General features: G+C 43.8%; 1 protein-coding gene across 8 annotated transcripts in view; it reads left to right on the top strand.

Moving 5' to 3' along the window:
* The window catches only part of SEPTIN11 (septin 11), a 150,643-nt gene that overhangs the window by 99,991 nt on the left and 30,392 nt on the right, over positions 1-20,260 (top strand). For all 8 annotated transcript variants that reach the window (XM_066384539.1, XM_066384534.1, XM_066384537.1 and 5 more), the window contains exons 3-5: positions 6,188-6,383; positions 12,550-12,736; positions 16,698-16,859. In XM_066384539.1, the coding sequence (XP_066240636.1) occupies positions 6,217-6,383; positions 12,550-12,736; positions 16,698-16,859 (516 nt within the window). In that variant the 5' untranslated portion in view covers positions 6,188-6,216. The remainder of the gene's footprint in view (positions 1-6,187; positions 6,384-12,549; positions 12,737-16,697; positions 16,860-20,260) is intronic.

Raw genomic sequence — 20,260 nt, forward strand, 5'->3', positions numbered from 1 at the left:
AGGCGATTCTCTGAGGAGATAAAGCAACACAGCTTATGTACATAGCTCTCTAATTAGTGAGCTCCAACCAATAATGAAATTGAGACCGTGTGGAGCAGGCAGGCGGACCATCCCGCACAGTTGGATAATCATTCAAATGGCCGGCCTTGGCCATTTTAATCAATCTACAGTTGCCTTCTAGCTAACAGTACAGCCCTTCTGCTTGTTAGCTATGGTTAATGTCCAACTGAGAGCATTTAGATTATACAAGCCCGAGAAGAGGGGAAGAGGTGGGACCGCTCTCCACTGCGCTGTGGGTGTCCTGTGGGTGTCCTGTTCACCAGCATTGGCAGCGGCAGGAAAACAGAAGCCACGGACAGCGCTTCAGGAGTAAATCTCTAGTTATTCTATCAGATGAGTTTACAACAGGAGGGGGAAATAAAACCCAGCAAAGTCTGAAAAATCTACCAGAGTGCTAAACCGCAACATAAATGATCATCAGGATAATTTTTCTTTTTAATTAACTTTTAACAAATGCCTACTCTGTGCCAGGTGCTCTGCTGGGGAGTTCTGGAACGCTTCAGAGTCGGTGATGTTAGTCATTCATTTCTCAAACTATTGTTACAGTTTTTTAGTTTGAATTGGAACCTATGCCTAGTACGCTTTGGATTACTCAATTAGAAAGAACAAAAATGTTCTTGTGGGTCCTCAAAAGTATAAAATGTCCTTTATTCTGAGGCTAGAGAGAGACCTCAAAAACTAATGCATTGAGGCGCTGCACTCAGCCCAGGATGGCAGGGCCGTGTGTGAAGTGTCCCGGGCACAGATGCGCCCTGGGGCCCAGCACGCCCTGCACATCCCTGGCGGTGTGCACCAGAACCCTGCGGGTGACCGAGCAAAGGAGACAAGCCAGTGACCTGCGAGGAGGCGCAGATGCCTCACCACATTGCCCGCCGCAAGGGCTGGCTGTTGCTGCACACAGGTAACCTGGTGGAGAGGACCAGGCTGCAGAGTGAACGGTGGGGGATGTTTTCCTTGGCAAATTTATGCTGGGTGCCAGACCGGTGATCTGTGCTCTGGTCCTGGGGCAGCTGCTTGCGCTGCAGGTTATATTCCTCCTGCGCTACAGTGAGCCCCTGCCGTCCCACTTCCGCAAGTGTCCTGTGCGTCTGCGCTTCCCAGCGGCACCCTCAGAGGCTGTGTATAAGTATATCTAGGACATTCGTCTTTTTTCTTCCCATCCAGTTCTTTTTTTTTTTTCCTGAAGCTGGAAACGGGGAGAGACAGTCAGACAGACTCCCGCAAGTGCCCGACCGGGATCCACCCGGCACGCGACGCTCTGCCCACCAGGGGGCGATGCTCTGCCCCTCCGGGGCGTCGCTCTGTCGCGACCAGAGCCACTCTAGCACCTGGGGCAGAGGCCAAGGAGCCATCCCCAGCGTCCGTGCCATCTTTGCTCCAATGGAGCCTTAGCTGAGGGAGGGGAAGAGAGAGACAGAGAGGAAGGAGAGGGGGAAGGGTGGAGAAGCATACGGGCGCCTCTCCTGTGTGCCCTGGCCGGGAATGGAACCCGGGACTTCTGCACGCCAGGCCGACGCTCTACCACTGAGCCAACCGGCCAGGGCTTCCCATCCAGCTCTAGCCTACAAAGGACAGAAGTGTGTAGGAGGGGGGTGAGATGGAAATGGGGAAACACATCCCTCCAGAGTCCACAGGCTTCACTTTCAAAGTCATTTTGAATAAATGGACTGTCCATGTTTGATAAAAGGAAAAGAGAGAAACGAATGCGTTGGAAAACTCTCCTAGTTCTATGATTACTTTTATTCCAAAAGCTGTCATTTCTTACTGAACTGCTGTTGGTGAATCACGCTGTTGTTAGAGTAGCTATGTCTAATTACAGCTCTTAAAAGCTCAGAGCATAGACATGAAAAGTAAAGCACTCCAAAATTTAGAGGAACAGTGGTTTTTCCAGCCCATTGATTAACCCTGTGCTATAAGTAGGCCTGGAATGCTAATTTTCATAATTTCCACCCTAATGTAAATGATAATTAAAATTACCTAGCCTTAAAAAAAAAAAAAAAAGGCATGGTGTTCCTGATTGGCATGGGCTTACCTAATTCTCAATCTGGTAAAATGAGATGATAATTTCAGTCCTGGCAGGTAACCTAGAATCCTTGCTATGGAAATTGAAGGCTTTATTGGGGAGAGAGATGAAAGTTGAATAGGTTACTTTCTACAGGCAGACTCTACCTTACACAGAGACCTTTATAAGGTAGTTCTGCTGTTGTCTCTCTCTCTTTTTTTTTTTTTCATTTTTCTGAAGCCGGAAATGGGGAGGCAGTCAGACAGACTCCTGCATGCGCTTGACCGGGATCCACCTGGCATGCCCACCAGTGGGCGATATTCTGCCCCTCTGGGGTGTCGCTCTGTTGCATCCAGAGCCACTCTAGCGCCTGAGGCAGAGGCCACAGAGCCATCCCCAGCGCCAGGGCCATCTTTGCTCCAATGGAGCCTCGGCTGCGGGAGGGGAAGAGAGAGACAGAGAGGAAGGAGAGGGGGAGGGGTGGAGAAGCAGATGGGCGCTTCTCCTGTGTGCCCTGGCCGGGAATCGAACCCGGGACCTCCGCATGCCAGGCCGACACTCTACTGCTGAGCCAACCAGCCAGGGCCTGCTGTTGTCTCTTTGTCCGTGATGTGGAAATAGTTTAAATCATGAAAAGAAGTTTGCTACACTTGAGAAAGTTACACATGTAACAGTTACATAAAATTTTTGGAGTACAAACAATATTGAATTGCCTACCAGATCCTAAGTAAGTTATCTTAAGTGTGAGAACCCTGTTTTGTTTCCTTGGCAAACTTATCCATCACAATGGATACAAATGTATCCATTACATAGTAACTTTGTTTTGCCCAAAAGTTATTTTGTAAAGCTACTAATCCTGGATAGGAGCTTGTTGAGCTCATCATGTTAGGGAGTGCAGACTAGTTTACATTACTCCGATTGGTGGGCCTTTTTGGTAAGAATATTCAGGAAGGTAAGGAAGACAGCAAACAGTCTCAACTGCTATACAGCCAGACTTCATGGAGATCTAGAATGACATTCAGGATATTACAGAAGTTCAAGTGGTGTCTGTTGTCTGTTTTTATTCACCATTTTCTCCCTAGCACCTATGCATGTCACGTAGTAAATGCTCAAGTATTATTAATGAATGAATTTCAGAACAACATGTCTTTGGTTTACCTAAAGCCTTCACTGCCTCATGGCTTCTACTCATTCATTTCTCTCTGTAGATCTTTTCTTACTTTTTTTTTCTTTTTTTTTTTTTCTTTTCATTTTTCTGAAGCTGGAAATAGGGAGAGACAGTCAGACAGACTCCCGCATGCGCCCGACCGGGATCCACCCGGCACGCCCACCAGGGGCGACGCTCTGCCCACCAGGGGGCGATGCTCTGCCCATCCTGGGCGTCGCCATGTTGCGACCAGACCCACTCCAGCGCCTGAGGCAGAGGCCACAGAGCCATCCCCAGCGCCCGGGCCATCTTTGCTCCAATGGAGCCTTGGCTGCGGGAGGGGAAGAGAGAGACAGAGAGGAAAGCGCGGCGGAGGGGTGGAGAAGCAAATGGGCGCTTCTCCTGTGTGCCCTGGCCGGGAATCGAACCCGGGTCCTCCGCACGCTAGGCCGACGCTCTACCGCTGAGCCAACCGGCCAGGGCCTAGATCTTTTCTTTTTCTTCCTTTTTTTTTTAAACAATTGCCAGCTCCTCTGTCAGGATATTTATTTATTTATTTACTTCTTCTTTTCTAAGTAAGAGAAGGGAAGAAAGACAGACTCCCACATGTGCCCCGACTGAGATTCACCTGGCAACCCCTGTCTGGGGCCAATGCTCCACCCATCTGAGACCATGCTCTCAACCTTAGAGCCTGAGGCTGAGGCTCCACAGAGTCACCCTCAGCATCTGGGGCTGATGAGCTTGAACCAGTGAGCCATGGCTGCGGAGAGGGAAAGAGAGTGAGAGAGAAGGGGGAGGGTGAGAGTGAGGGTTGGAGAAGCAGATGGTCACTTCTGTGTGTCCTGACTGGGAATTGAACCCGGGACATCCACATGCCAGGCCACTGTTCTTCCAATGAGCCAACCAGCCAGGGCCTATATCTTTTCTTTTTTATGCCACAGCTATGTGTACAGATTGCATTTCTCCCATTCATACTGCCAAAGAGAGAAGTTCTGATTGGATAAACAGGTCCCTGCCCAGTATGGAGCACTGTCTCAGAGCATAATGATTAGGCTTCCATAGGTGCCTTTGTTCAGGGGGCTAGTCCTGGTTTAGTTACCCGTCGTCACTAGGTGTACTGTATTGTCATGCTCATAAGAGGAATGTGGTTATGGCAGACACTTAGAATATTATTCCCGTAATAATAAATTAGAGTCTAATTGGTATTCATTCAGTCATGTTCCAGGTCAGATTTTAAGGTACGAGAGAATAGCATAGCACCCTAGTTCATTGTTGTATTCCCAAAACTTGGCACAGAGCTTAGTACCTAGTAGATAATGGAAAAATACTGGCTGACTGAAGGCTGAAAGAAGAGGAAATATTTTGAACTTATATGTATCTGGGGCCCAATGAGAAAGGTTTAAAAATAAGCCAAACATACTTGAACAACTAACTCATCCTCTAAGTGAATCATTGTAGTCAGTGGCAAACCACATAGGCTGCAAATGAGAGCTCAACTCCAGAAAAACTCCGTTCTACTTTACTTTTGTATCATGTTGGAAAGCAATGAGTAATGTAGAACTGCTAATTGGTAGGTGGCTTTTGCCATTACAGAGAGAGACTTGCCCTGAGGCTTAAAATCCCAGAGTTCGTTTTTACCTTGTGGAATTGTCACTATCCTAAAGGGCATCATAAACATCCTTTAGAAGAGAAACTGTGGGACCTGTTGGAAGGGCTGCAACATCCTAGCATGTTCAAGTTGAGCTAGAAATCCAGTTTGGAGATTTTCCAGGTTAAAAAAAAACCCAACATAATGACTTTTCAATGAGAATGTTCTTTGATTTCTACTTCCCTTTCTCCACCATCATAAATTAAATCAGAAACATCACCACCAGGACAAGGGAGGGATGGGTTCCTTCTCATTGCCAACTATTTTTGACTCAACCTAAGAATTAGAATTAAGGAGAGTTGTGCTTGATTTATTATGAAGGTCAGGCTATAAAGATCTTTGTGGCTCTACATTTGGGTCTCACCATTAGAGTCTCAGTCGATACTTACTGACCTGAATTACCAATGTCCATTAATAAGGCCAGTGTTGCAGGTCATTTAACATGATTCAGTTTCATTGTCACAGATACCACCCTGACACCGGGAAAGCTATGTAATAAACGTTTGCCATCTTGACTCCAGCTGAATAGGGAGAGAAAATGGAGATAAACTGTAACTGGAGAATATTAGGCAGTCACTTTATTCTGTAATAGTAAAGTCAGGATGCTTTGTTGGTTCAGTGTAGGTATTAGAGTCATACAGACTTGAGTTCGAACCCTGGCTGTACCATTTAACAATGTGACTTTAGGCAAGTTATCTAAGCCTTAGTGCACCACCTGTAGAATGGAGGAAACAGGAGCACCTGTTTGTTTCATGGAGGGTTGTGATAGGGTTTAAATGAGATCATGCATTGGAAGCTCTTGCCACAGAGCCCAGCACAAAGTAAACACACAGTAATTTTGGCTGGGTTTGTTATTGTTCAGAGTGTCATTTTGAAAAATGTCGTAATCCTTTTTGACAACATTACGTGGTATCAGATAATTCAATATAAAAGGGGTCTTTTTTTTCTGGTAATAGAAATTCAGCGAAATCATTTTAAGTAACAGTTTTATATGCCGACAATTAGGAGAAGAAGAAATATACTTTATGTCTTTGTACTATACAAACTGGCCACAGACAAGCTTATAGTTCTGTTTCTCTGTCAAGAGCTAAAGAATAGTAGCCTGGTCTGTAAGTTCAACATCTTTGCTGCTAAATATACATAGTTTCTAAAATTCATTAAGACATTTCTACGCAGGTATTCAATAGATCACACATAGAAAGAACTATCTTTCCATGGAGGGATTTCTGGTGATAATGACTTTTTTAGAATTTTTGATTATGAAAAACTCCTGAACTGACACCTGAGAGGCACTGACACATTCTCTCATTCCTCTCTTGTGGTCATGTAGGTGAGACGGGCATCGGCAAATCCACATTAATGGACACTTTATTCAACACCAAATTTGAAAGTGACCCCGCGACTCACAACGAACCAGGTGTCCGGTTAAAAGCCAGAAGTTATGAGCTTCAGGAAAGCAATGTCCGGCTGAAATTAACCATCGTGGACACCGTGGGATTTGGAGACCAGATAAATAAAGATGACAGGTATATCTTGGGGATTTTTGTGGGGATATAAATGATGAAGCAATAACAGTACCCACCTCTGGTAAAGTCAAAGGCTAAAAGTTCACTGATTATGGGGGTTGGTTCAACTCTATCACCTAAAAGACATTCTTGTCCTCTGAAATTTTCTTGGGATCAGAATCAGCCAGTGCAATGTTCCAGCTAGTGTAAGAAGAAAAGGGGTTTGTTAGAGGAAGACGCTCATTTACGACATTTTCCCAGGAGGGCCATGGAACCAGGTTCTGGTGATCACCCATCAGGAAAATTAATCTAGAGAAATAGAAACATACAAACACCCCACAGGGCTGTTAGCAGAAACCCCTGCCACTAACCGCGTTATATAGTTTTGGTGCTTGTGACCCTGGGCCAGGCCTCTAGAACTTCCACCAAATCTGTCCCAGAAAACCAAATGCCTTTATCACGGCCTGCAAGAAGAACCCTTCCCCTGTGGCTTCTGTTCTGGGTTGCTCCTAAAATACCCAAAGTGAAGAAAACATTAAAAAATATATTTTTAATTGATTTTAGACAGGAAGGGGAGGGGCAGCATCAGTTCGTTGTCCCACTTATTTATGCAGTCATTGGTTGATTGATGTGTGTGCCATGACCAGGAATCGAACCCACAACCTTGGTGTATCAGGATGATGTTATAACCAACTGAGCTACCCAGCCAGGGCCAGTGAAGAAAACATTTTTATGAAAAATCTGTTGGGGAAATCTTAGTTTCTGGCTATTTTAAGTATTACATTTTATTTCCAAAGAAGTTTGAGAAAGTTAAAATAAAACTGTTCCAGGCCTAACGCTGATTCCGGAAAGGGGGCTTCCAGAGACATTTTGAGCAGTGACAGTAATATGGGAATAAAACACCAAGTCAGTAAATTGTGGTGTGTTTGCTTAGGGCTCAGAAACTGTTTTAGTACTAGGGCTTTTTCTGTTTATTTGTTTCTTTTCATTTTCCTCAAAACCATATACTATATACATGTGATTTGTAGAAAGAAATTTGAACTATTTTTATTTAGAAATGTTTATTGCCTAGAAAAACACATTTAACTATTCCTGATATATATATAAGCACTACAGTAATGACAGAGAAATACTTAATTCATTATGTAGCTGAGCACTGAGCTGTATTTTATCTATAGAGCAATTTAAATGTTCTTTAATAAACAAACACTGTCCTGTAATAACAGAAGAAATTGTTAGATATAGTGAGAGAGATTTTATTTTGCATCTGGTCAAAATGGACTATCTGTACATTGTGTTAGGGTGGGGGACAGCTGAGCTCAGACCCTGCAGCTGAGCAGTTGCTCTTAATTTATGACCTCCACGCCAGCGAACGATGGAGAGGCTACTGCCTGAAGGCTGTTTGTTATGTCAAGTGGAATGGATGAAGAGAAAGCCGTGTTGACAAGAAAAAGAGCACAGGTGCATTGTGGGAGCCCAGGAGAGAGCCACAGGCTTGTGGTCACGGGGCAGCACAGTGCACACTCAGAGAAAGCTGCATCTCCATCTCTGACCCACATAGCTTTCTCCCAGGGTTAGAGAGTGTCACCCATGTGCACTCCGTTTGGAAGGCAGCACCTGGACCTTTCCAGGACTCTTTCTGCAGGATTGAGAACCACCCTCCAGCATCCTGCTGCTGAGATCCCACGTGCTGTTCCAGCTCAGAGTCATTGCCTCCTCCTTAAACGGGGGCTTTCCCTCAGGCTGGCAGGTTTGCACTCGCTGGCCCTGGACAGCAAGTGGCTTGTACAATGCCCACCCTCGTCGTGCCGCTGGAGGCCTCTTTAAGAAATTATCTGACTCATTTGGTTCAAATGATTGTTTCCAAGGAGATTTAGAAGAGAGGAAGTGTGATATTAACTTAACCTAGATACCAAATATTTTTTTCTTCTGAAATTTCTTGACAGCTGTTGCATAACCTCTTTAAATGGCATTTAGAACTCTGTGCCCCCAGAAGGCATTGTTGATGCTATTGACTATGAACCCAAAAGACTATTGTTTGAAACAGTTACTTGAATAGGCCCTACATCCATCAAAACACTGGAACTGGGGTATGCATTTTTGCATTGATATGTAACCATATGGTAAGGGATGTACTGTTTCTCTAAACCCATGATTATTTTGCTACTTTGGGAATCAGGCAAACTTTTCCGCCATTGATGCAAGACTTCAAGAATGTCCCAGTTTGTTTATGTAAGCTTCAGGCATGTCAGCATTCCCACATCACTATCTGCCTGAGACCAGGCTAGCTAGAAGGAGGCAGGAAGAGAGATCTGGTAAGGTTTCCTGTTATGTTTCATAGCATGATTAACTCTTCGTGGTTTAAGGGCTTCCTTGTTTTGCTGTCTGTACTCTTCAGTAAAGAAGGAAAAGTGTCTAGAGAAGAAGAGTGTAGACTGGAAATGGAATAATTAGCCCTACATTTGGGGGTGGGAGATAGACTGTCAGTGGCTTACCGTTAACTATGATAATCAGTCCTGAAAAACATAGGAGGATTGAAAGTCATAGAGAGAATCCTCAAACTTGCCAAATCTTCATCAGAGTTATAAAAATGTAATTGAAGTAGACTGTTTGGTCTTTGAATTCTAGGTTTTTTTCTCACTTTCTGGTAGAGGTAGTTGAGAGATAAGGAAAATGGACTTTGGCTCACAGCAAGATAGTGAAAAATACATGGTAGGTGTCCAGCAATATATAAGTCAGTCCGTGAGTGATGGCATTGGCTGTTTTGCCAGAATGATCAGTGTGTGCCTCTGGTGGATAGCAAACATTGTATAAATATTTTTTCCATCAGTTTCAGGGTCAGACATTTGTCATTTTATTGTGTTTTTAATGGTTGGAGGTGTATGAAAAAGTGAGTAGTGAGTAAAAGGGAATAACCCCATGCCGTAAAAGGAAATTATGTGAAAATGTAAGGGCTAGATATGATTTGTCATCATCTCCCCTCCCCGTTTCCTCTGATTTATGTGGCTACAATCCAGAAAATTTGAATTGGCCAAACAATATAAATAGTGTCCTTTCTGTAAGAATGCAAACTAGCAAAAGGCAAATTAGGGCTGAAGCATCCTTATCTTTATGACTGAATGCTGCTAAGAAGTGGAAGGAGTAGGAGAGGTGCAGAGCATTTGTTTAAAGGGCTGTGAAGGGGAATATAAAGCCACTTCGCTGGCTTATGTATCAAAACGAAACTATGATGCTTGTTGATATATGTTGATATTTCATCAACATGAATCTTTGACCTGGGGATGGTGATCTTGGTCAAGACTTCTCCTAGAATACATTTTTTATTAGTTTACAAGGATACACAAACCAGATGGGATTTCATGTGTGGGAGGTAGGAGGAGGGGATCTCTGGGTTGAATCCCAGGTTTCTGACTTGACCGGAGGTGTGGATGGAGGTGCCCTTCACTGCGTTGAGGAATATGGGGAAGTGTGAGTTTGATTTCAGATTCATTTGAGCAAATGGAAATAACCTGGTAAGCAGTTGCATGGATGGGTTGAAGCTCAGGTGAAGGCTCTGGGCTGAAAGTAGAGATTTGTAAGTTGTCATCAGCAGGTAGATGGCAAATGAAACACAGGAATAACTGTGATTTCCCAGGGAGACCACGGAGAGGGGAGAGAAGGAGGAAGGATTGACCAGGACTAACAGGAAGTCAGAGGAAGCCCGAGATGTGCGGGAACAATGGGTTTCTTTGGCTGTATTGACTCCAGGGCAGAAAGCATTGCTCACTTGAAAAGGAGAGATGGCCTGCCGTCTATAATCTTGGAGGATCAGAATCAAAACCGGAGGCTAAAAGGGAAATTAATAGAAAGCAGAACATACTTGGACAACTGTTGGGGAGGAAGTGCAGAGAAGCAAATGAGGAACTGCGAGACAGACAGGAACAAGTGGTGTGAGCTGCCTTTCCTCTCCCTGGGGGATCACCCTGATTGCCCAAACATGTGGTGTCAGGAGACTGACCGGTCAGTCCCTGGACCTTCAGGGTTTGGTGGCCCCTTTTGGAAGGGCCTGGTCCATTTCCCAACTGGGCATGAGCTCAGTAGCAGAGCAGTTGCCATGGAACTGGGTGAGGATAAAGAGGCAAGCTATCTTTAAAAAGTCAGGCTTGCCTCTCTTATTTGTTGTTTATAATAGTTACTAAGAAATAGTTATATGTTACTTTTATGTTCTAGTCCTTTGCCTATATTAGCTCACTTATTTGTCACACTAGTTCTCTGATACACTGTTTTTGTCCTTGACTCACCGATGAGGAAACTTGAGGCAGCGAGATTTAGTAACTTGCCCAAAATCACACAGCTAGTAAATTATAGAGCTAGATTTTGGTGTTAGGCAGTCTGGCTTGAATCTGTGCTTTTAACCACCATCCTATCTAACTATCCTGTAATAACAATGATTATAATATAATACCTGCCTATGTTTTAAAATTGGAAAACACAGAAGACTCTTATCATTTGCTCCTCCTTTTCATTGGAATTTTGCTGGTCATGATTTAGAACTGTATTATTATTGCTGAGGCATATTCTACTTCTTTTTAAACTTCTAGAGATTTTATCTGTTAAAGTGAACCAATGGTTTGTGATAAGTTACCAAGGAAAAATGTCATCGGGAAACTTTTATCTGACAGCTTTTGTTTGGGTCATATATATTTGTTTGGTTTTCTATTTTGTTTTGTTTTTGTTGTTGTTGGTTTGTTTTTTCCCTTAAGGTGTCATGCTGTTATCTTCATTATAAAAGACTTGTAGTTCCCTTTCAAGGATTTCAGTTCATTTACAGCCCTGGGATTCAGTTTTGGAAGGTTTTTATATATTTTTTTAAAGCTTAAATCATTCCTCAGAAGCATAGTAAGTTTGGGGACAATTTACCGATTGAATTCCTAATAGACCGATCACACTGCTGCTGACACCAGCTTCTGAGCCTCAGTCCCCTTGGAGGCCTGAATGAGTTCACAGTTTAGCCACAGGGACCTAATGTACCACTCAATCTTCGGAGAATGTGTGGTTTTTTGAATATGCATTCCCAATATACTATTAATGATTGTATGATGGTCACTTAATAAAATGATATATAATAATCCAAATGAGGTTTGAAATATGATTTGATGAGAAGAAAGGGTGATCGAATTTTATGTTGAAATCATAAAATTTACCCTAACAGGTGGTGACACGCAGCGGATAGAGTGTTGACCTGGGATGTTGAGGACCCAGGTTTGAAACCCCAAGGTTCCCAGCTTGAGCACTGGCTCATCTGGCTTGAGTGTGGGATCATAGACATGCCCCCATGGTTGCTGGCTTGAGCAAGGGCTCACTTGCTTGGCTGGAGCTCCCAACCCACTCACCACATTAAGGCACATATGAGGAGCAATCAATGAACAACTAAAGTGACGCAACTACGAGTTGATGCTTCTCATCTCTCTCCCTTCCTGTTTGTCTCTCGCTAAAAAAAATAAAAATTATAAAACTAGACTTGGACAGCATCTTGAAGATTATAATGGTCCAGGCACTTCGGTTTATAGCTGAGATGATGAAACGGCAGGCTAGGCTCTGTGGGCACACAGAGAACCCCTCATCTCTGGAGGAATGGGGTAGGAGCCCAGGGAGGAGCTCCAGGTGGAGGTGGTGCTATATCCTGAAATTACAAACCTGTTTTATTTTGTGCACCCATGTCAATCAGTAGGTACGAGCTGTCAAAATCACTTTGTTAGGACAGATTTGGAGGCTTAGTTTTGCCCCAAGAGGAAAGAATGCTACCATCTCTTAGCTTTATCATCATGGGTTCCGTGGGGAAAATGACAGCAAGCTCTACCTGTTTCTGGTCTCTGTTTTAAAGGATGAGTGTTAGCCAGGAAAACGAGAGAAAGAGCACGGTCCCAGGTAGAGGGACTGGCGTGAGCGCAGGCGTGGAGTGAGACTAGTGCTTGGCTGGGGCAGAAACGGTGAGCCAGGGAGCGGTGGGGGAGGAGCCTGGAGCGCTGACCAGGGCCCAGCAGACAGAAGGTGGGCTGCTGGGAACCTGAGCTTTAGTTTTCAGGGAGCAGGAACCCTGTAGGCTTGCTCGGAACACTGCACCACACTAAACTGTGAAAGGGCAGTGTGTGACTAGAAATGTGGTGACTTGAAAACGTGTTTTAGAAAATGTTCTTCTGCATTCTAGCTATAAGCCAATAGTGGAATATATTGATGCCCAATTTGAGGCCTACCTGCAAGAAGAACTGAAGATCAAACGTTCTCTCTTCAACTACCACGACACCAGGATCCACGCATGCCTCTACTTCATTGCCCCTACTGGACATTCGCTGAAGTCCCTGGACCTGGTCACCATGAAAAAGCTGGACAGTAAGGTACTCACTGCCACTCCGGTTACCCTCCACTGTCCTTTCAGATCACCTTTACTCAAAGGCCCCCATTTATTCTCCTGCTTTCAGTATAATTTGTTTTCTGTTTTTTAGGACTTTTTTTAGGACAGTTTTAGGTTCACAGCAAAATTAAAAGGGAGGCACAGAGATTCCCCCTACACCCCCTGGCCCGCATCCATGCACAGCCCCCCTGCGCCCCATGACCAGCCTCCCCCACTAGAGTGGTGCATTTGTTACAATTGCTAGACTACATTGATACATCATAATCACCCAAAGTCCATAGTTTACATTAAGGCTGCATCTTGGTGTACATTCTGTGGGTTTGAACAAATGTGTAATGACCTGTATCCATCATTATAGTATATCACCCATAGTAGTTTCACTGCCCTAAAAGTTCTCTCTGCTCTGCCTATTCCTCCCTTTACCCCGTCCCCCAGCCCCATAATTTGTGTGTTCTGGTTTACAGAACCATAGGGTTGAACAGTGTGAGAAAAAACGCTTCAGAACCTCTCTGGATGTAAGGAGAAAATGAAACAATCAATCAAAAAAAGCCATGTACCTTTGTTACAGAGTATTTAGTTCTTAAATTTACATCAGCGGGTGCTCTGGTGAGGGCTGGGGAATTACTTAGTGAAGACATGGAAATGCTTATAGGTGGGGTTAAATTTGAAGTACAGAATGAAGAAGGCCCGGGCCCATTGGCTCAGTGGATAGAGCGTCAGCCCAGCGTGCAGACATCCTGGGTTTGATCCCCGGTCAGGGCACCCATGAGAAGCAACCATCTGCTTTTCTTCCTCTCCCTCTTCCGCTTCTCTCTCTCTTCCCCTGCCTCAGCCGGTGACTCGGTTGGTCTGAGCGTCAGGCTCGGGCGCTGAGGATAGCTCAGTTGATTCAAACATTGGCCCCAGACAGGGGTGGCCAGGTGCATCCCAGTTGGGGCGCATGTGAGAGTCGATCTCCCCTCCTCTTACTTTAAAAAAAGAAAATGAATGAAGAAGTTAATATATCTATGAAATGACAGTCCAGCTTCTTAGATTTTAAAACTGAATTGTACCCACATGTTCAAAAGGAGTCGAGTCTTGGTTTCCATCTGACCCCTGTGCTTTCCCCATTGATGACCTCTCTCTTTCACAGCATTTGGGGGGAGGGACTGATGAGTTTGATAACATTTGATTATCTACTTTTCAGTTACACCAGTTTTTCATTTTCAGATAAATGATAGATAGCATACAACCTGAAATATATCAGCAGCAAACGAAAAGAACCACAACACGAAGCTGTGGTATTTTCTGGATGCCTGCCTCCTTTTGAGTTCAATAAAAAAGTCTTATCATCCTTAGAGGGCTTTGTTGGGCGAAAGATAGATATAGATATAGATATAGATATAGATATAGATATAGATATAGATATAGATATAGATATAGATATAGATATAGATATAGATATAGATATAGATATAGATATAGATATAGATATAGATATAGATATAGATATAGATATAGATATAGATATAGATATAGATACAGATACAGATATAGATATAGATATAGATATAGATATGTGTGTGTTTGGTTTTTGTCCAAACAAACAAAACAAAGGTGCTTTCTCTCCCGAGGACCTAATAGTGAGGGCATGCGTAGAAGATAAGCCTGTCCCCAAGCCTGTCCCCAAGGCCTCTGTCTGAGCGGCCCACGGGGTCTGCCGTGGCTGGAAGCAGAGCCCAGCTCCTTGGGCTGCCAGCACTGGTTTGCAAAAAGAATATTCTAACAGCCTGAAAGGATTGTTGCAACTAAAGTACTGTTGGGAGAATAAATAGACACTCTTCTGCACTTCATTTGATTTAGCTGCTTAGCCACCAATGGTGGGGGGACCCTGGGCAGTGAGGCCCGTTCCCTGTATGATCCTGGGCGGAGAGGGAGCTGGTGTCTTCACTGAGGCCCTGTGTAGACCAAGCAAGGCTGACAGCCCGCAGAGGATTGTGTGTAGTAGAGTTGACTTAAAAAGGAAAAGAAAACAAGTTAAAACAAACAGTGTAAAAAAGAAAAAGTCACCACAAAGCAGGTTCAGCTGCCGTCAAGCAACTGACAGTGTTGTAGAGGTGGTGCTAGGGAGCGTCTGAGAAGGGTGTTGTCAAAGGTTTGTTTCTGTGAGGAAAGTGAGGAGTTAAGGTAGATATGTGATCATTGCAGAATAGATTTGCAAATATTTGCCACTGAGGAATAAGAGACCTTATATCTAAATTACTTGGTTTGTCTGTCTACTCTGATCAAATTGGCCAAGAAGAAATGACCCTCTGCTATTTCATCTATGTGGATATTGGTTGACTGTTCAGTGTGCACAGAAGATAGCCTGGATGAGCAACTGGGAAGTTCTTGTTCCTCGGGTTCTGACCCAAACGTTCCCCCACAGTCAGTGATGTGTTTTAGTGCCACTTGCTGGAGGAAGCCCCAGCGTGGTGGGATCAGGAGTTGGCTGAGGAAGAGGTCTTTCTAGCAGCGTGTCATCTCATTCTGGTTTATCAGGGATTAGCAATTTGGCTCTTGGGATAAAAGGAGAAGCAAAGGAATGCAGACACGACCTGGAAAACCTCCCTGAAGACTCTCTTCCCTGGCTAGGGCTGCTTTCTCACAAAACGGTCCCTTTTCACCTGCGCTGGGTGAGAGCATGGTCCCAGGTATCAGAGGACGGTAGTGTCTATCGAAACCTCTGAACCTACAAGGAATTGGAAGCAAGTTAATCTTTTTTTTTTTTTTTTTTTGGGTATTTTTCTGAAGCTGGAAACGGGGAGAGACAGTCAGACAGATTCCCGCATGAGCCTGACCGGGATCCACCCGGCACACCCACCAGGGGGCGATGCTCTGCCCACCAGGGGGCGATGCTCTGCCCCTCCGGGGCGTCGCTCTTTTGCGACCAGAGCCACTCTAGTGCCTGGGGCAGCGCCCGGACCATCTTTGCTCCAATGGAGCCTCGGCTGCAGGAGGGGAAGAGAGAGACAGAGAGGAAGGAGAGGGGGAGGGGTGGAGAAGCAGATGGGCGCTTCTCCTGTGTGCCTTGGCCGGGAATCGAACCCGGGACTTCTGCACGCCAGGCCAATGCTCTACCACTGAGCCAACCGGCCAGGACCAGAAGCAAGTTAATCTTAAAAATGAATTTTTAAAAATGTATCCCATGGACAGCGCTGGCGGAAGCTGGGAGCAGAATGTCCCACCTGGGGGTCTGGGGCTCGCACTGCAGGGTGTCTTTGGCTCTCTTTCTGCCTTTGTGGTCAGACTGAGTGCTCCCTGGTCTTTGTAACCGATGCCCTGAATGGGAGCCCAGCCTTTGGCACTGGGTCTCATTTTGGCACGAAGGAGTAATGTGATAAAAGCTGACTTTCAGAACAATTAGTTGGTATAATTTTGACACATGTAAAGGTGGGTGAAACTATTTTTGTTTTGGTTAATACTCAGGTGCTCCGCTCCAGCAGTTTTCCGATTATCAGGGGAAGAATGAAAGGATGTTACCTTGGGGAGAGCTGACTATTCTGCTATTCTAACTAATGAAACTTTATTACACTGGTAGGAACATGAAAATTCAAGTCCCTAAAGGAGCTGGGAGGGGCCTAATAGGAGTGGTTGGTTATTCAAATAATAGACTTCTTTGTTATCGCTATTTGTCATAGAGGGACACTTCCTTTTACTCTGTAAAGAAGAATGAGGTAGCCCAGGAGAGGAAATTACAACTGCTTTCAGTGCTGATGGGAGGAAGTAAAAGTGTTCACAGATGGAACTAATAGATTATCCTAGGTCTAATTTTGCATCTAGATTGAAAGTTCTATTTTGCACTATCGTCTCTATTTTCTTAAGTGAAGTTTTATAATTTTTATTTAGCTGTTTTCTGTGTTTTATTTGTCTAATTATTTTTCTTACATTGGAATCATGTACAAATGAACGTGTTTGTTTTATAGGTGAACATCATTCCAATAATTGCAAAAGCTGACACCATCGCCAAGAACGAATTGCACAAATTCAAGAGCAAGATCATGAGCGAACTGGTCAGCAATGGAGTTCAAATCTATCAGTTCCCCACAGATGAAGAAACAGTGGCCGAGATTAATGCAACAATGAGTGTAAGTCCTCAAGAAAGAAAGGATCAGCCAGTGATTTTCCTCTAGGCTTCTCTTTGTATCAGCATTGTACAGTGGCTGGAACACTGGGCTGGGAATCTGATGTCTTCCATGTGGTCTGGCTCTGCCAATATTTCAAGTCTTTTACCTGCCCTGTGGCTCAGTTTTCCCATCTATCAAATTGGGAGAGTTACATAAGATAATCTCACAGTTCTTCCCCACTCTTAACAATTATGATTTCTACAGCAAATGTTGTGGGGAATGCCAGCCCAGCACCGCTTCACACAGAGCAACTTAAAGGAAATAGATCTCTGCTTGCTTGTGCCAAGATGGGCAAAAATATGTCCTCCTGCCTCACTTTTGCTTCTGGGATTGGTTCCTGCCTTTCCCCCCTTTTTTATTTACCCCACCCTTTCCTGAATCCAGTTGAGGGTGTAATTTCCTTTCCTTCTTTCCACAGGAAGATCTGATCAGGAGATTGATGATTAGAGCTTCGGCGATCTAAGTGTACTCGTGATATAATCTGTCTTGGTGAGCCCTCCTGCCAGTCGATAGTGGGGTCACCCCGTGCTCTTTGTGCATCTGAGCCATAGCTCATCTCTGAGCCACAGGCCTATGCGTATCTTTTTTCATTTGGGAATGCGTGACTTCTGTAAAAACAGCATTCTTTGCACAGTATTGATGTCCAGTCATGGTCTTTGGAATTCTTAAAATTGTAGGTTACCTTCAGTAAAGTGTAATTAGAAGCTTCCAAATAGCTTGACCTTACCTGAATAAACGCTGGAAACTTGCTTCAGATGTGTGCTCGTGGCAGTGGAAGTCAGTCTGTATTTTTTAATTTGTGGATGGTTGAGGTATGTTCTACTTTCATTAGGAGATCTAATCCTGAAAAATTGGATCTAATCATGTCATTGTTAAATGTACTAATGACACTTTTTAAAAATTAGTGGCTTTATTGAGATATAATTATTATACAGTGGTACCTTGACACACGAGTTTAATTCCTTTCATGGCCAAGCTCATGACTAAATTTGCTCATGTGTCAAATTGAACTTCCCCATTTAAATTAATGGGAATGCAATTAATCTGTTCCGGACCCCCCAAAATCACACAAATTCTTTGTTTTATATGCTTTTAAATAAGAAAATGTACTTTATAAATAACAAATATATAAATATATATAATATATATATATATAATAGAGAATGTAAAGAAATAAACTGGTTTATGAAGTGTATTTACCTTCAAGGTCAGGTGAAGATGCTGGCGGAGGGGGAGGAGACTGGTGGAGGAGGAGGTTTTCATTTTGTGAGCTATCGCTTAACCTAACTTACTCTCTATACAATGCTACATTTAAGTGCAAAATTTAACTTACACACTACTATGATATGTAACTTTATCGCTAAAATTAATTGCTGTTTTTTTTACTTTGCTTAATTGTCATCATTTTCTTCACTGACTTGGCTTTTTCACCACACTTTCCTCACTTTCACTTAGAGGGTATTTCAACAAAAACCTTTCCATGGAAGTTTGTCTCTTCCTCCCTTTCAGAACGTTCAGTAGGCTATCTAGTAGAGGGTGGCGGGAGCTCGTGATTCAAATATCCGCTCATGACTTAAAGCAAAAAATCCCTATGAGTGATTATCCCTGCTCGTCTCTCAAATTGCCCGTGATTTAAAGTGCTTGTGTGTCAAGGTACCACTGTATTGTATAATTCACTGGTTTCTAGTATATTCACAGACTTGCACAACCAGTGCCACAGACAATTTTAGGGCATTTTCTTTACCCCGAAGAGAAACCATGTACCTTTTTTAGTTGTTCATCCTTTAACCATCCCAGCCACAGGCAACCACTCATCCACTTTCTTGTCTCTAGACTTGCCAATTCTGGACATTTTTATGTAAAGAGAGTCATGCTGAGGTTCATTCTAGAGAACTAAATGACTTGGTCAAAGCCGTCTAGTTAATAGTACCACTGAGAGTTCAGCCCAGCCCCCCTGGTCCCCAGCCCTATAATTTGTTTGTCATCATAATTCAGGAGTTCAGGGAGACTCCATAAAACTGCCTCTTGTTTCTTCTGTTCGGCATGTGGACTTTTTCTGTATAGAGCTGTTTTCATTTAGGGAAGATTTCTGCCTTAAATTAATCTAGGACTTTGGAAGCAAATGTAAAACTTTCTTCCTCTCTGGGGCTGTTACTGTAAGAATTTAAAATTTAGGGATCTCATCAATGCAGAGTGTCCAGCTCCACTCTGCCCTCTGTGGGTCACACTCAGCGTGTGAACCGCTCTGGCTGTCGTCCTCCTGTGGCTGGGACAGTAAAGGCTCTGGAAGAAACAGGGGAGCGAATTCTTCGGGGAAAGAGGCGTGAGGGGCTTGAAGGGAAGGTTGCCATAAGAGACTTATTGGCAGGACTTATTCAAAAGACGGAAACAAAACTATGCAGAAAAGAGCTGTGAAGGTTTTGGCCGTCTGGAGTTTGCCTGTCAGCACCACCGCATGACAAACACCTTCCCCGCAGAATGAGTTCCCATCACAGGTGGTAGGCAAACTACAAATTCTGGTTCAGCTCTCTTAGGAGAGATAACTTGGAGGCAATTCCTATACTGGATCAAACTGATATGTGAGGTCTCTTCTACCTCTAAAATTCTCTGGTTCTGGGTATTAAGAGCTTCATGTTAATAATAGTGCCTGACAGTTTTGACATGTATGGAGCATTTACTATGTACCAGTTACTGTTCGAGGCTTTACACTTAATCTTTATGATAATCCCACAGGGAGTTTCTGTGAATATTTCTACCTCACATACGGGAGAATGGCAGCCATGCGCCTAAGACTGCATAGCAGTCAGTAGCAGAGGCAGGGTCTGAACTCAGAAGCTTTGCCCTGCAGCCGACACCCTTGCCCTTTATGATACTGCCACCCAGACAGAACAGTGTGCTTGTCTATACCATCATCAAAGACTCGGGCTAAGATGCCGCTTGTTTGTTCTGCTGCAAAACTGCAATTTGGGTGTCAATGTGGGATTCTGGAAGGAACATAAAAATATCATCAATTTTCTTTTTATATCTTTCCCCATTTTTTTAAATAATTTTGCAAAGTCGTGAAACTGAATTTGTGTTAACTTTCTAGAAAAGAAAATACCCATGAACTTTTTGTTCTCTCTCTCTTTATTAATAGAATTAAAGATCTTTGACATTCCTAAATTAATCTTGCTCTTTATCAAGAAATTTTCTTTTAGGTCTTCATTGCAAACGATTCCTGGTGATGAAATCCCATGTGACATGTAGAAAAGACTTCAGTGACTGTAGTTTTGTCACTCAGTTTGAGTGAAGGAAGCGGTCTCCTTGGTCATTACACCAGAATGTTGGCTGGAAGGGTCCTGTTGTTCCTCACTTTTAGGGAA

Source organism: Saccopteryx leptura, chromosome 5, assembly GCF_036850995.1.
Source record: "Saccopteryx leptura isolate mSacLep1 chromosome 5, mSacLep1_pri_phased_curated, whole genome shotgun sequence".
NCBI classification, from domain to species: Eukaryota; Metazoa; Chordata; class Mammalia; order Chiroptera; family Emballonuridae; genus Saccopteryx; species Saccopteryx leptura.